The sequence below is a fragment of the Borostomias antarcticus genome, assembly GCF_949987555.1.
Source record: "Borostomias antarcticus genome assembly, chromosome: 22".
NCBI lineage: Eukaryota > Metazoa > Chordata > Actinopteri > Stomiiformes > Stomiidae > Borostomias > Borostomias antarcticus.
The window spans coordinates 13,617,049-13,631,422 of record NC_140255.1 but is presented as its reverse complement, the minus strand read 5'-3'; the positions used below and the strand labels follow the sequence as shown (position 1 = coordinate 13,631,422).

Genomic DNA, 14,374 nt, shown 5'->3' with positions numbered 1-14,374 from the left:
AGTGGCAGGCTGCTGTCACAGAGCTGCTCAACAGATAGACTCAGGAGATCCTTTGTCCCCAGGGCCATTAAGCTCTTCTCAACGGGGCCGGGGGAAGTTGAGCACTGGGCCTGATGCTCTGCTCTCTGTTTTTGCTTTATTTAACTATATATATACTATATTAGCCCTGCTTACTATGCACTTCAGGCCACTTTATTTACTGCCATTGCACTGTGTATTTATCTACTGCATCTACAATCTCTGTATGTAGCCTACTGTACAGGACCTTGTCGTTTTAAGTCTTTAGTATCTTATGTTTATTTATAGTGCAGTTATTTTATTTTTGTGTATTTAATTGTGTGCCGTACTGAGCTACTGGCTGCCTAAATTTCCTAAATTTTCAATAAAGTGTCCATACATACATCTATCTATCATAACTCTGTAGTATAGTTTAGTCCTTGTATGGCTCTCTTAACCTTGGTGTTATTCTTTGGTCGGTTTTCACAACAACATCACAGCAACGTCATTACAACATTACTGCAACATTGGTATTACAACATTACCCCAACATTGTCATAACAAGATACATTACAATCCCATTGTACCACAAAACTGGAGAGACTTTGGACCCTAGACTGAATGTGTGATATCACCTGGTGCTGTTGTCCTGCAGTGTCTCTGGTGGCTAGTTAAGTGGGTAGATGTTTTCTGGCTGACCAGTGGCTGGTAACTATTTGCTAACTAGTCTACTGCTGTCTCTGTTTGGAAGCTAGTTAGCTGCTAGCTTGTTGTGGGCCCGTATGGTGTTTCACCAGTGCTCCAGGTGTAGGTCCATGGCTGAGTTCAAGTTGATGTCAGTCACATCCAGGAACTCTGTGTTAAAGATACTGGGCCCGTTGGGTGGAGCAACGCTGAACGCCGTCGCCGAGCTTGGTGGCGTGAGGTCCAGCCACTCCATGGTCTCCCACGGCGACTCACCAAAGACCATCCCCACCATGCCCTGTGCCTCGGGGACAGGGGACACCTTGGAGTTGATGGGGGACAGAGGCGTGGGCGCGTCCATCAGCTTGTCCTGGTGGAGGTGGTGACCGTGATGGTGGCCGTGGGGGCTGGGGTACCCCTCCCCTCCGCCGCTCCCCTCTTCTTCCTGCCCCACTTCCTGGGCGGCCATCTTGAGAAGGGCGACCTCGCCTCCTCGGCCAACGGGGCTGCCCAGAAGGATCTCCAGGTGGCTGTCTGCGATGTGATTGGCTGTGTGGTCGTAAGGGAGCTGGGAGGTGGACAGGTGCTCGTAGTGTCGGTGGAACCTTGGGACGATGAGGCCGGCGCTCCCTGGGGACACAGTAATGTGAGGCACAACTTTGGTTACAGAGGACCTCTCCCTCTCTTCTCTGGCGCTAGCTGGCATCTCTTGAAGAAAAGGGGGAGGGAGGGAGGGGGGAGGGGTCAGAGCACAGAGTGTGGTTTTAATACCGAGGTAAGAGGGAGATATATAGACTTACTATAGGAGGGGGATACATGCTGGTAGATGTGGTCTAGTACCTTTTGCATGTAAAGCCAGTGCCTGTGCACATCAACTCAATACTACAAAGCATATCAGTGGAAGCTATGGCCTTTCATGGTAAGCCTCAGGTCAAGATTGGTGCTCAGATGGGGGCTTAACCAGTATATATGGACTGATCCTGAATATGTCTACTCACCTCCACTCTCTATGAGCACGTCCAGAAGCTCATCCATCTGCTGACTCCTGGTCAGTTGCTGCAATCGAAGCATGACTGCTGTCAATACACTTCTAACAGTCTGATAATATTCACACTTCAAATCAAAACAAGGCAATGATTAAAGGAGCTATAAATAACATTTTTATGTAGACAACTCTTTAAAACAAAAAAATCCACAGAGCTTTTAGAAAGGTGCAGAATAAAAGTATTGCCCCCCCACCACCCTCCCCCCCCCAAAAAAAGATTGTGAATTTATAATTTGAAAAAATGTTGACGGGTTCGAAATCAATGTTGCATTTATCTCTGAGAAGTCTGAGGCTCGTGAGAATAGTATTACGTTGGTACCACACATCGGGAGACCTATCAGAAGTGGTAATATTATTTTACAAGCTTGTTAGAGTTTTTTTTATTTTTTTTTAAATGATCCGTCTACATAAAAATGTTATCTATAGCACCTTTAATTATGATAAAGTTTCAGGGTTAATCTGTTGATTTGAGATCTAACGTAATGACACTCAATTATTTCCATACTTAGAAAATCATAACTTCACGTTATACAAAGCAGCAAGCTTTTAAGACAGCCGGTCAAACATCGGTCCAGGGTAGAGTGTGTGCAATGGATGAGGCCATGGGATGAATAGACATGCCAAGATGGATGACAGAGATAGAGAGAGGGAGGGAGGAGAGTGAGACAACAAACAAAGCACCGCCAAAGAGTTAACAACGGGTTAAAAAAAAAGAAAAAAAAAAAGGCGTTGGCCAATCATGATCTTGTGAGGAATCTGGGTGTTGCCTCTCGGTTACCTGCTTGACTGCATCCTCATAGCATGGGGGCTGTCTTAAGTCGGATGCAGCAGAATCTGAGCTACAGTAGGCAGGGGAGGACACCGGGCACTTTTGACCCACGGGCCGGGGAGAGGGCAATACTGTCATCTATATGAAAAATAGGCGGAGAAGTCGGATTAGACTACAGATCGGAAAAAAGGGAGAATGGGTTTTGTGTTGTGTGGTTAGGCACTGCCAGCATGTAAAAAAAGGCCATTTCTATCTGACACCCTTCTCTTTTAAATGTGTATGGTCTGATTTAAAGGGTGATGATATCTAGATTGGGGCTGAGAACTGTGTAGTTGTCGCACTAAGACAGGACAGGACATACAGCAGTATTGTGGCGGAGTTGTGACAAAAGTAACAATAAACCTCCATACAGAAAGTCGTTTTATAGGGCCAGACAGAAGTAACACATTAATGGAAAGCGGGGAGGGAGGAGATGATTAAGTGAATGTGATGGTTCTCCAGTGACGTGATTGAGACGAGTCATTACGTTATAAACCAACTGTCTCCAGTAGTGACTGTAGTTGAGACAGTATGATAGTCGGTCTCACCTTGGGCGGCATGTTTGGGTTCTTAGTCTTAGCGGGGCCTCGGTGATTGAGGCTGCCGTTAGCCGAGTTGGGGAAGGCGGAGTGTAGGCCTCGTTGTTCGGACGGGTAGGAGCAGTTCCCCTGCTGTTGGCCCCCGCTCTTCTGGATCTGCAGGGCGGAGCCAATAAGAACTCATTCTCATACAGAAAGTGCAAAAGAAAGCGTAGATGTCGATGCTTCCTTGTCTTCCTACTGTACCTGCATGTTCCTGGGCCTGGAGCTGGCCTGGGAGGGGGGGTGACTGCAGCCGTCCCTGCCCAGAGGAGGCGACAGCAGATAGGGGTGGCTGGGGGACGAGGGCTGGGGGCTGCCGGAGCTCTTGCCGATGGGGGAGTCTTGAGGCGAGCACTGGGGGCTGAGGAAAGCGGACATGGTGGAGGGACTCCCGGAGGAGGGGGGGGGCCTGCTGTCCATGCACCGGGGCCCGCCGGGACCCCCCAACCCGGGGAGGGAGGCACCGCAGTGTCCCAGGCCCTCCATGCAGCTTTCTGGGGGGGGTTTCAGATGCTTGGGGGAGGAAAGGGGGCAGCTGGAGGAGAGGGATACAGGCTCCTGTTTGACTGTCACCCCAAAGAAGTGCTGCCCAATCAGGCCCTGTGACTGCTGGGGGTGCAGGGAGGGGTAGTGGTGGGGCTGGCCTGGGGCCGGGAGACCCTCCTGGGTGACGCCGTAGCAACGCTTCCTCTTGTGGAGCTGCATCTTCAGCTCCTCCACCTATGCAAACAAGAGGTGGAGACACAGGGTCATATGCTACAGTACACTGCAGGTTCACAGCTTCCTGTTCGAGGCTCTTCGTTGCTAGTGCTAGCACAGGCTGGAGCTAATGCTTTGTAACGGTAGAGATTGTGGGATTTTCCAAACTAAATCAATACTTTACATATAAACACTAAACTGCCTTGCCTGAAAAAAGGTTTTTTTTCCATGGACTTTCCATGGATTTAGCTAGTAGCTAATAGCTACAACGTATGTGAACTTCACATGCATTTTTAAGCTAGCCCAGTAATTAATGGCGATTCTGAGGCAAAGCCAATGTGTGAATGCTAGTCAGGAATGCCAGAAATGCCACATTACCCCGGACACATTTTAGGCAACTGGACACTTATTTGCCATGACAGCTCCCCTTGGGGATCATGTACTTCATGTTCCCCGGAGAAGAAGGGACGGTCCACACACCTGCCTCTGCTCCTGGTGCAGCTTCCACGTCAGCTCCTCGATCACCTTCTGCTTCTCCACCAGCATCTTGTCCTTCTCCGCCTCCAGCCCCGCCTCCATCCCTCCGCCCTCCCCTCCCCGCCGGCCTCCCCCGGACAGGCAGCCTCCTCCTCCTCCTCCCCCCAGGCCTTCCTCGGCGGAGCTGAGCTGGGCCGGGGATGGCTGGAGGGCGAACTGAGGCGGCGAGGACATGGGCACGTCGCTGAAGCTGTCCGGGAGAGACCCGCTGAGGGAGAGGTCCGAGGAGGCGGGGGAGATGGGCGGGGTGGAGGACGTGCTGGGGTAGGGGTAGTAGCCACCCTGGGACAGGGCGCTGGCGGAAGACGGGGACTGGTACGAGGACAGGGAGCCCGCTGGCGTGACGGGGAAGGTCACCGTGGTGATGTCGTTGGAGCCGGAGGGGGAGGCGCTGGCGTCCTGGAAGGGGCGGAGCCGCTCGATGAGAGCGGTCTTGGTGCCTGAGACGGGCATGCCTCTAATGCGCAGCTGCTGTCTGAGCTCGGACACCTGGTGGAGGGAGAGAGAGAGAGAGAGAGAGATTGAGAGAAGGAGAGAGAGGAGAGCGAGATAGAGAGGGAGATAAGAGAGAGGAGAGAGAGTGAGATTGAGAAGGAGAGAGGGAGATAAGAGAGAGGAGAGAGAGAAGGAGAGATAGATTGAGAAGGAGAGAGAAAGAGAGCGAGGGAAGGAGAGAGAGAAGGATAGCGAGGGAGAGAGAAGGAGATGAGAGAGAGAGAGATTAGATGTATGTACATACGGTAAGCCACACACGGCATCTGCACTGAGGGATATTATCTGCAGTATTTCTTTGCCCCTACCTTCAGGTCGTCCAGGTTGGCAGGCAGAGGCCCAGGCTTGACAGGCGAGGACTGGCTGGTGTGACCCGGGTAGGAGGTCTTCACTGGGCAGGGGGAGCTGCTGGGACCTGTGGTGCTGCAAGCTGGCAGCTGGTCAATGGCTGGTCTGGGGGGGGGGGGCGATGAGTCAGATGCGGTGCACTTGTTGATTTTTCGTTTCATTCTTTCGTCCATTTGTTAAAGGGATAGTTCCGAATTTTTGACATAGAGCCTCATTTACGACTTACTTGTACCCACAATGTTGTTGATTGATGGAGAACATTTTCAGCTGATTCCACACTGTACCTCGTTCAGGTGTTCATGGCATGCTACTGCTAGCGCAAGTTGGCTGAAAATTATCTCCATCACTCAACAACATTATGGGTAAGTCGTAAATGAGGCTCTATGTCCAAAATTCGGAACTACCCCTTTAATCCATTTATTCAGTCATCCATCCAGACATTGACTCACTCACTCACTCACTCACTCACTCACTCACTCACTCACTCACTCACTCACTCACTCACTCACTCACTCACTCACTCACTCACTCACTCATTCACTCATTCTGCATTCAATGTACTGTTAAGACACCCAGCATGTGTGTGAGATGGGGTTTAAACAAGGCCTCCCACCATCCGCCTCATCAACTCACTTCTGGGCTTGGGCTGGTGGCGGGTGCAGGGGCTGGTAGCTGAAACTGGGCTGCCGCTGCTGCTGGGACGGGGCCTGCTGCGCGTGTGTGTGCTGGGGGTGTGTGGGCTGCTGGGAGTGTGTGTGCTGGGAGTGTGTGTGAGCGTGTTTCTGCTGGCTGAGGATCTGCAGCTGCAGGAAGAGCTGCTGCTGTTGGAGGAGGCGGGCGTAGGCGGAGTCCATGGGGGGCGGAGACTTCTCGGCCTTCTGGTCCGGGGGGATGTACTGGTGGTACTTGAGCTTCTTCACCTTGGGCTTCACGTCTTTGGGCTTCTTGTGACGGTTCTTGTCTGACGTCTTGGACTGCTCCGCAAAAAAATCAACGAGGGGTTGTTCATCTCACAGTGTTTACAATTATCTGATGAATGTGAAGGGTCAGGTCAGTGCCTGCCTTGCCTAATTTATTAATTTAAACTCTATTTATGTAGGGAGTCCCTTTGAGATGCATATCTATTTTTCAAATGAGCCCTGCTTATTTCAAAGGAGCCCTGCTTACATAACAAATGCCATACAAATATACATATATACATATATGTATGTATATATATATATATATATATATATATATATATATATAGCTACGACAGGTATATGGATGGTTAGGGTTAAGGTTATGCTTTGATAGGTCGATGCCTACCTTGATGATAGCAGGGACAGGAATGGGCGGGGTTATATGGCTGTTGTTCACGCCCCCTGCTGACAGCCCCTCCTCCTGACTCTGTTCAGGGGGGTCCCTGGTGTGACACCCCTGAACACAAACACAAACGTGGACCATTATGAGCACTGCACATAGGCATTCTCTATGAATAGTTACTTCAAATCCATGTCATCAATAATATCTAAAGTAAATATACTGATAATGACACCCCAAGCTGTAGGCTAAGTTATAAGATATAGGTATACAGAAAAGTACAAAGTATCACATCAATTTTCTGAGGTATAACACTGGAGCAGGCCTGTATGCAACAAGGTTGTTAACACCAACAAGCCAGCAACACTTTCCTGGCAGTAGTCTGCAGTGGCCGTTGGGGCCGTTAAAATGATGTCAGTTTCAGACCGAGTGGCAAGTAGCGAGGTGACGCATGCCAAAAAGCAATCACACCCTAACGGCTAACGGTCACTGGAGGGGAAGGGGAGAGTGCTGCAGTTCTCTCCACCGCCACCGGGGGGCAGACTAGGCCAAAGCAATCTATGACTTGCCGTTACCTTAGCATCGTTGTGGGACGTGTCTGATAGAGGAGACCGGGACTGCTATTAGAAATAGTGCACTAACAATGGTTAAGTTCTATCAAGTACAGATGAACAGAAAAGTAGAGAGAGAGAGAGAGAGAGAGAGAGAGAGAGACAGAGAGAGAGAGAGAGAAATGCTCTGACCTGGCGAGGGCTGGTTAGGGCTGGTGAGGAGGAGGAGGAAGGGGTGCTGCCCATAGCCTCGGAGGAGGGGCAGACGGAGCCCTGGGACTCGTCACTGTGGGGCTGCTCTGGAGACAGGCTGTCACTGCTGCTGTCCTCCTCAAACGCATACGAGTCCTCCTGCTTAGGGAACTTACCATGGTTCACTTTAGGGCAGAGAGAGAGAGAGGGAGAGAGAGAGAGGGAGCGAGAGAGAGAGGGAGGGAGAGAGAGAGAGAGGGAGAAAGAGAGAGAGAGAGAGGGAGAGAGAGAAAGATTCACTTTCATTTCACTGCGTATAACAGACAGAGTACAGCGTAGGCTACTAGCCTAACAGTATACGCCGCTGAAGTTCAAAGGGTTTCTGTGAGGAAGTTGTTTTAGGAAGAACAAACGTTTCTTTGCATGTGTGTGAGTCCCTGTGCGTGCAATGGCCCTGTGGACTGTTCTGTGTGATACAAATAGGCCCTGTTCTCTCTACTGTAATGCTGATATTCACACACAGCCTCTCTGTCACCAGCACCTAGTATGACACTCAACCCTGAGGTGTCACACCGCAGCGGGGGGAGCGTCACATACCCACTTCACAGTGAACACAGCCCCGATTGGCCGGCCCGATAGTGAGTGACGCCTCGATAGGCTGAGCTAAGAGCGGCTGTGCTATCTAGAGAGGAGCTGGCTGGGCCCGAGGTTAGCAAAGGGACAGAGCCAGTGTGTGTGTGTGTGTGTGTGTGTGTGGGTAGGGGGGGGGTAGGGGGGGTAGAGGTAAAAGATGTAGGGACTCTCATTTAGTATCATGTGACCTGCCAAGAGCAGACCCTGGTTTTAATCACGCCGCCAGCCCCGCTCAGTGTCACTCTGTAGACCTGCGCACGCTCACGCATACACACACACACACTCTCTCTCTCTCTGTCTTTCACACTCTCACACACTCACACCCACACACACACACACACACTCTCACACACGGACACACATACACAGACACACACACACACTCTCTCATACACACACACACTCACCCCCCCCCCCCCCACACACACACACTGTCACACACACACACACACACACACACACACACACACACACACGGACACACATACACACACACACACAACCACTAACGCACACACTGCCTAGATGGGTGTTATATCCTCCCACCTGTTGGTGTGAACTCACTCACACCCCGTTCTTATTCTGTCTCCCTCTCTCTCCCTCCCCCTGTCTCTCTCTTCCCCCCACTCTCTCCCTCCCTCTCTCTCTCTCTCTCTCCCTCCCCCTGTCTCTCTCTTCCCCCCACTCTCTCCCTCCCCCTCCCTCTCTCTCTTCCCCCCACTCTCTCCCTCCCTCTCTCTCTCCCTCCCCCTCCCTCTCTCTCTTCCCCCCACTCTCTCCCTCCCTCCCTCTCTCTCTCTCCCCCTACTCTCCCCCTCCCTCTCTCTTTCTCTCCCTCCCTCCCTCCCTCCCTCTCTCTCGCCCCACTCCCCTTTCTTTCTCTCTCTCTCTCTCTCCCTCTCTCTCTCTCTCTCTCTCTCTCTCTCTCTCTCTCATATATAGTGTACAATGAAAGGCCTCTCTAGCCTGACGTCATTGTACATCACCGGACAGCGTTCTAAAACATGTAATGCCATTTGAGTCAGCAGAACAACAGGAAATGGATAGGAGTGAGAGTTGCAGGGGTCAAATGGTTTCGAAAACACGATCAAACGGAGGTTGAACAAATCCTGACAGGTGTCGTCATGCACCAGGGGGAGGAGGGTACAGGGGTGACAGCGACCATGCAACAGCCTTGTCCAATCACAAACCTTTGTAGGTGGCTCACTGGAGCCACATAAATCTGACAGTTAAAAGAGAGACATGGGGGAGGACAGACATACACACAAACACACACGCACCCACACACACGCACGCACGCACACACACACACACACACACACACACACACACACACACACACACACACACACACACACACTTCAGAGTTCAGGATCCAAATACAGCTGCTGTTCATCTTAATAAGGCATCCTCCCTCCACTCCTACTGAGGTGGGTAAACATTGCAGCGCATCGGTGGTGACCTTACGCAACATGTTTACAGAGGCGCCGAAGGTTGGAAAACACCAGACCGGGCCTAGGCCTACACAAAAACACGCACATATACAAAAACTGTGGTGAGGGATGGACAAGGATGATACAGAGACGACGCCCGAAGATGCTTAGAGCGCAGGACTAACATAGCGGGGATATTTGTGTGGCGATGGATAGAAGTGCATGTTCTCAGGGTGCTGCGCTGTTTACCGACGATACCGCAAACAAACTCTACGTATTAAACTGTATTAAGTTCGGAGAACAACAGTTGTTAATACCGTCACACAAAGAGCAAAGGTCAGTTGAGGGTCACGCCACACGTTAATGTTAAAAGCACACGCTAAGAAAATCCCACTCGGGTGGCTGTGAGTCCTGCGGGGACATGGGTGAAGGTGTTAAAGGCGTGTCAAACTGCACCCGACGTGGCGGCGGGATACCTGTCATGGCGGCCTGTCTGAGGGCGGAGTCTAGGAGAAAGATATTCTTTTGCACCAGCTCCAGGGGGCCGGGCCTGAGGGCCAGCCTCTGGTTGAGGTCGTCTGCCAGCCTGGCGCGCTTCAGCCTCATCTGGGCCTCCAGAGAGGAGCCGTCTGAGGCCGGGGCTGGAGGGTGAACACAACCACACGGTGAACACAACCACACGGCCAACACAACCACATAGTCAAAACAACCACACAGTCAAAACAACCACACAGTCAAAACAACCACACAGTCAAAACAAACGCGTGGTGGAGACGACCACACGGTCAACACCAGCTACACGGTCAACACAACCGCATGGTCAAAATAACCACATCGTCAACACAACCACATGGTCAACACAGCCACGCGGTCAACACAACCACGCGGTCAATACCAGCTACGTCTAGGTACAGTACTGAACACAACCACGAATGAATCGTAACCGCCCATACTGTAAACTGTAGTAAATGGGCAATGGCTAATGTCATCAGTCCAGATATGCCTTCATCTAGCTAGCTCCTCTCCTCCACCCTGAAGCCCTCCAGACCTCTCCTCTCCTCTCCTCTCCTCTCCTCTCCTCTCCTCTCCTCTCCTCTCCTCTCCTCTCCTCTCCTCTCCTCTCCTCTCCTCTCCTCTCCTCTCCTCTCCTCTCCTCTCCTCTCCTCTCCTCTCCTCCACCCTGAAGCCCTCCTCTCCTCTCCTCTCCTCTCCTCTCCTCTCCTCTCCTCTCCTCTCCTCTCCTCTCCTCTCCTCTCCTCTCCTCTCCTCTCCTCTCCTCTCCTCTCCTCCACCCTGAAGCCCTCCAGACCTCTCCTCTCCTCTCCTCCACCATGAAGCCCTCCAGACCTCTCCTCTCCTCTCCTCCACCCTGAAGCCCTCCAGACCTCTCCTCTCCTCTCCTCCACCCTGAAGCCCTCCAGACCTCTCCTCTCCTCTCCTCCACCCTGAAGCCCTCCAGACCTCTCCTCTCCTCTCCTCTCCTCCACCCTGAAGCCCTCCAGACCTCTCCTCTCCTCTCCTCCACCCTGAAGCCCTCCAGACCTCACCTCTCCTCTCCTCCACCCTGAAGCCCTCCAGACCTCTCCTCTCCTCTCCTCCACCCTGAAGCCCTCCAGACCTCTCCTCTCCTCTCCTCCACCCTGAAGCCCTCCAGACGTCCCCTCTACACTTCAGCACTGGAAAAATAAATGTGAGTGCTGTAATTAAAGGGGATCCAGTAGGTCTGGTGAGGGTGAGACTGTCTGCCTTCACACTCTCTGTGTATTCATCCTATATAAATAATCAGGCAGAGGCCGGTGTTGGCCGGTAATACTGATGCATCATGAGGCTCTGCAGACTGATCACTGATCAGAGGAGGACGGAGGCCAGGTCTGCCATGATTAGCCCTCCGAGATTTCATAGAAACAGAACTTATTTGGTCAAATACCGATTTGTTTTTGTCAAATATTTCAGGGCTGAAACCTGGACGAGGAAACAAGAGACCATGCCAAACGAGCCTGAATGATATTAAGCATTTTCTTCAGAGAAGTATTACTGTGTGGTGACATATGGATTGAAAATGGAAAAATGGCAGATAATTAAAACTAAATCTAAAGGAGAGTTAGATGTGGCTGACAACTGTAATCAAGATTGGGGCCAAATATAACATTTTCTAGAATACCTGTGGGACACCTGCTAATGGCTCTACAAAGGGAAGGAAGGAAGGAAGGAAGGAAGGAAGGAAGGAAGGAAGGAAGGAAGGAAGGAAGGAAGGAAGGAAGGAAGGAAGGAAGGAAGGAAGGAAGGAAGGAAGGAAGGAAGGAAGGAAGGAAGGAAGGAAGGAAGGAAGAGATGTGTGTTCACCTGCTGGACCTGGCCTGACTAGGTGGCTCTGTCTGTCTGTCTGTCTGTCTGTCTGTCTGTCTGTCTGTCTGTTTGTCTGTCTGTCTGTCTGTCTGTCTGTCTGTCTGTCTGTCTGTCTGTCTGTCTGTCTGTCTGTCTGTCTGTCCCAGTAGTCCTCCAACAGTCAGGCCATCTTGTAAATTGGGCCTGAAGGATACAGCACCATGCTGACATTACAGTCTGTCTATACCCCAGCCACCCAGTCCCACCCTGGCTCACTCCCTACACACACACACACACACACACACACACACACACACACTGAGCTTGCATAGTGTAACAAAAGGGTATCCTCATGGCGTGTGAGCTTGTGAAGGGCAGCCTGGTGTTTCTCAGGAAGGGACTGTAGAGTATGATTGCGGACGAGGCTCATGTGCTCCACTGAGTCCTCCTTCATACTTGCATAGAGTGTATAACACTTCAGAAAGGCAGTGAAGAGACTGCATAACTCTATAAAAAGGTAGCAAAGACACTGAATAACTACATGAAGGTAGAAAGGACACAACACACCGACGCTATAACAACACCATTAAGAGATATCTATCCTCCCCAGATATCAGGGCTGCACATCTCCACTTGGGATTTAAAGTAATCCCTGACGTCAAGTAATGGTTACATAATCACTTTAAAAGAGGTTAACTACAGTAACTCTCTCAGACAGTTATTTCTGATAACACCGTGGCATAAGTAGTCTACAGGAATAAGGCCCTGGTCAGCCTGCCAGGCCCAAAGCAGCACTAAAACCTCCTGGTCTGATATAAACAGTCCCAGTCAGACTTTAGACAAAAGTTACATTAATGTCTGATAGATGTATACACGACACTGTCCGTTGTACAGTATTTCAAGTAGTTTTGCAGATTAAAAATAGTCTCTTGTGCGTGTGTGCGTGTGTATGTGTGTGTGTGTGTGTATGTGTTTGTGGGTGGGTGTGGGTGTGTGTGTGAGAGAGAGAGTCTGTGTGCACTGTGCAACCATGCACATAGAGGAATTCACACTGTATTGCTTCTGTGCTTCTGTGTGCGAATAAGTGCATGTGTATGTGTGTGCATGCGTGTGTGTAGGTGTGTGTGTGTAAGTGTGTGTATGAATAAGTGCATGTGTGTGTGTGTGTGTGTGTGCGTGTGTATGTACTGTGTATGAATAAATGCACACATGTGTGTGTGTGTATATATGTGTGTGTGTGTGTGTGTGTGTATATATATGTGTGTGTGTGTGTGTGTGTGTGTATATATTTGTGTGCGCGTGAGTGGTCCAGACGTGCGGCGAGCTGTCGGACGGCGCGCCCCTCCTCAGGCCGCACGCCAGCCGGCCCTGAGAGGCCATGGCGAGCGAGAGCGGCGCTCTAAGAGCCTAATAAACACCAGATGTTCCCTGGGTAATATACACACAAGCCCTCCGCCATGGCCATCTCCATCCCCCCCAATACCCAAATACCACGTCCACAGCAGAGGTGTGTCATACCGCTACCGAGGAACGGATTCATCTTATCTTTAATTTTAAAGGGAAAAAAAGAGAAGTGCTATTGCTGGTAATATGATATTTATGTTGCTCTGGTTATAACTGATTCTGTTTGTCATACTTTGATTGAAGTGATTAATAATGTCTGACGCTAAAAAACAATGTTTAGGATTCTTATTTTGTTATACTGATTACGCAAATGATTTGAATGTGAACTGGTTTTGCTGGTACACGGAACTGTACTGTACAGCGATAGGTTAAACTTAATTTGCCCAGTGTGTGTGCATGCGTGTGTGTGTGTGTGTGCATGTGTGTGTGTGTGTGTGTGTGTGCATGTGTGTGTGTGTGTGTGTGTGTGCACACTAATAAACACCACTTCAAGGAAAATCTTCAAAACCGTCCACCATCTGCGACGGCCGACCTCTCACCTACAATCAAGCGATAAACGACCAATCGAAAATTCTTTTTAAAAGAACTTGTGGCCCCGCTGGCCAATCCCGTCCCTCCGTGCTGCTTTATCTGCAGCAGACTCAGGAGCTGATAGGGTGGAGTCGGGGCTCTGGATTCCTTTCCCTCGCACACTTACCGGCGGTTCGTTTATCTCCGTGCTGGAGCCTCTGGAAACGGACAACGGTGCCAGAGATATCGTTCAGCAGAGCCACCCCCCCCTGTCCCCGTCCCCTTTTTAGAAATGGCAAGTGTACCAACATCTACTAAACAGTTTTGGAGACCTGTAGTGTCGACTGGTCTATTTATGCTTTAGATGTGTAGGAAGGAGTTTTTGAAATGGCATATGCGTATGAACGTTTTATTGAAGTGTCAATCTACAACAATGTATACAATTGACTAGGCCTAGGTCTATATTAAAATACAGGATTAAAAACAACATTGCGGACCACATTGCGGGCATATGTTTATAGGTGCGACAATAATCCTGAGGCACTGTGCTTGTGCAAAACAAGTACTGAGAAAGAAGTGGTTGACAGCCTGGTTATGAGGCTGATTGGCTCATATGATGAGAAAGAAACTTCCGACAAAAAGCAGGGACATCCATCACACAGCCAAGCAAACAGAGCCCTATATACCCGGCATCCATATTTACTGGCATCCGTGTGTGATATTTCAGAGGCTTATTGGCGCAGGCCGCAAAGCACTGGTCGCTCGCATTTCACTGCCGTCCTGCTGCGAACGCCGTGACACCGAGCCACAGCAGCACGAGCGGTCGCCCTCAC

The 14,374-nt window shown here is 50.5% G+C and overlaps 1 protein-coding gene across 1 annotated transcript in view; it reads right to left on the bottom strand.

Annotated features, from left to right (window-relative positions):
* Window positions 1–787: 787 nt before the first annotated feature.
* The window catches only part of myocd (myocardin), a gene marked incomplete at both ends in the record, with an annotated part of 20,210 nt that continues 6,623 nt past the window's right edge, over window positions 788–14,374 (bottom strand). The window contains 11 exons of the mRNA XM_084456680.1: window positions 788–1,389; window positions 1,680–1,737; window positions 2,505–2,633; window positions 3,083–3,229; window positions 3,320–3,835; window positions 4,295–4,840; window positions 5,152–5,296; window positions 5,825–6,165; window positions 6,500–6,610; window positions 7,237–7,421; window positions 9,779–9,943. Of these exons, the coding sequence (XP_084312806.1) occupies window positions 788–1,389; window positions 1,680–1,737; window positions 2,505–2,633; window positions 3,083–3,229; window positions 3,320–3,835; window positions 4,295–4,840; window positions 5,152–5,296; window positions 5,825–6,165; window positions 6,500–6,610; window positions 7,237–7,421; window positions 9,779–9,943 (2,945 nt within the window). The remainder of the gene's footprint in view (window positions 1,390–1,679; window positions 1,738–2,504; window positions 2,634–3,082; window positions 3,230–3,319; window positions 3,836–4,294; window positions 4,841–5,151; window positions 5,297–5,824; window positions 6,166–6,499; window positions 6,611–7,236; window positions 7,422–9,778; window positions 9,944–14,374) is intronic.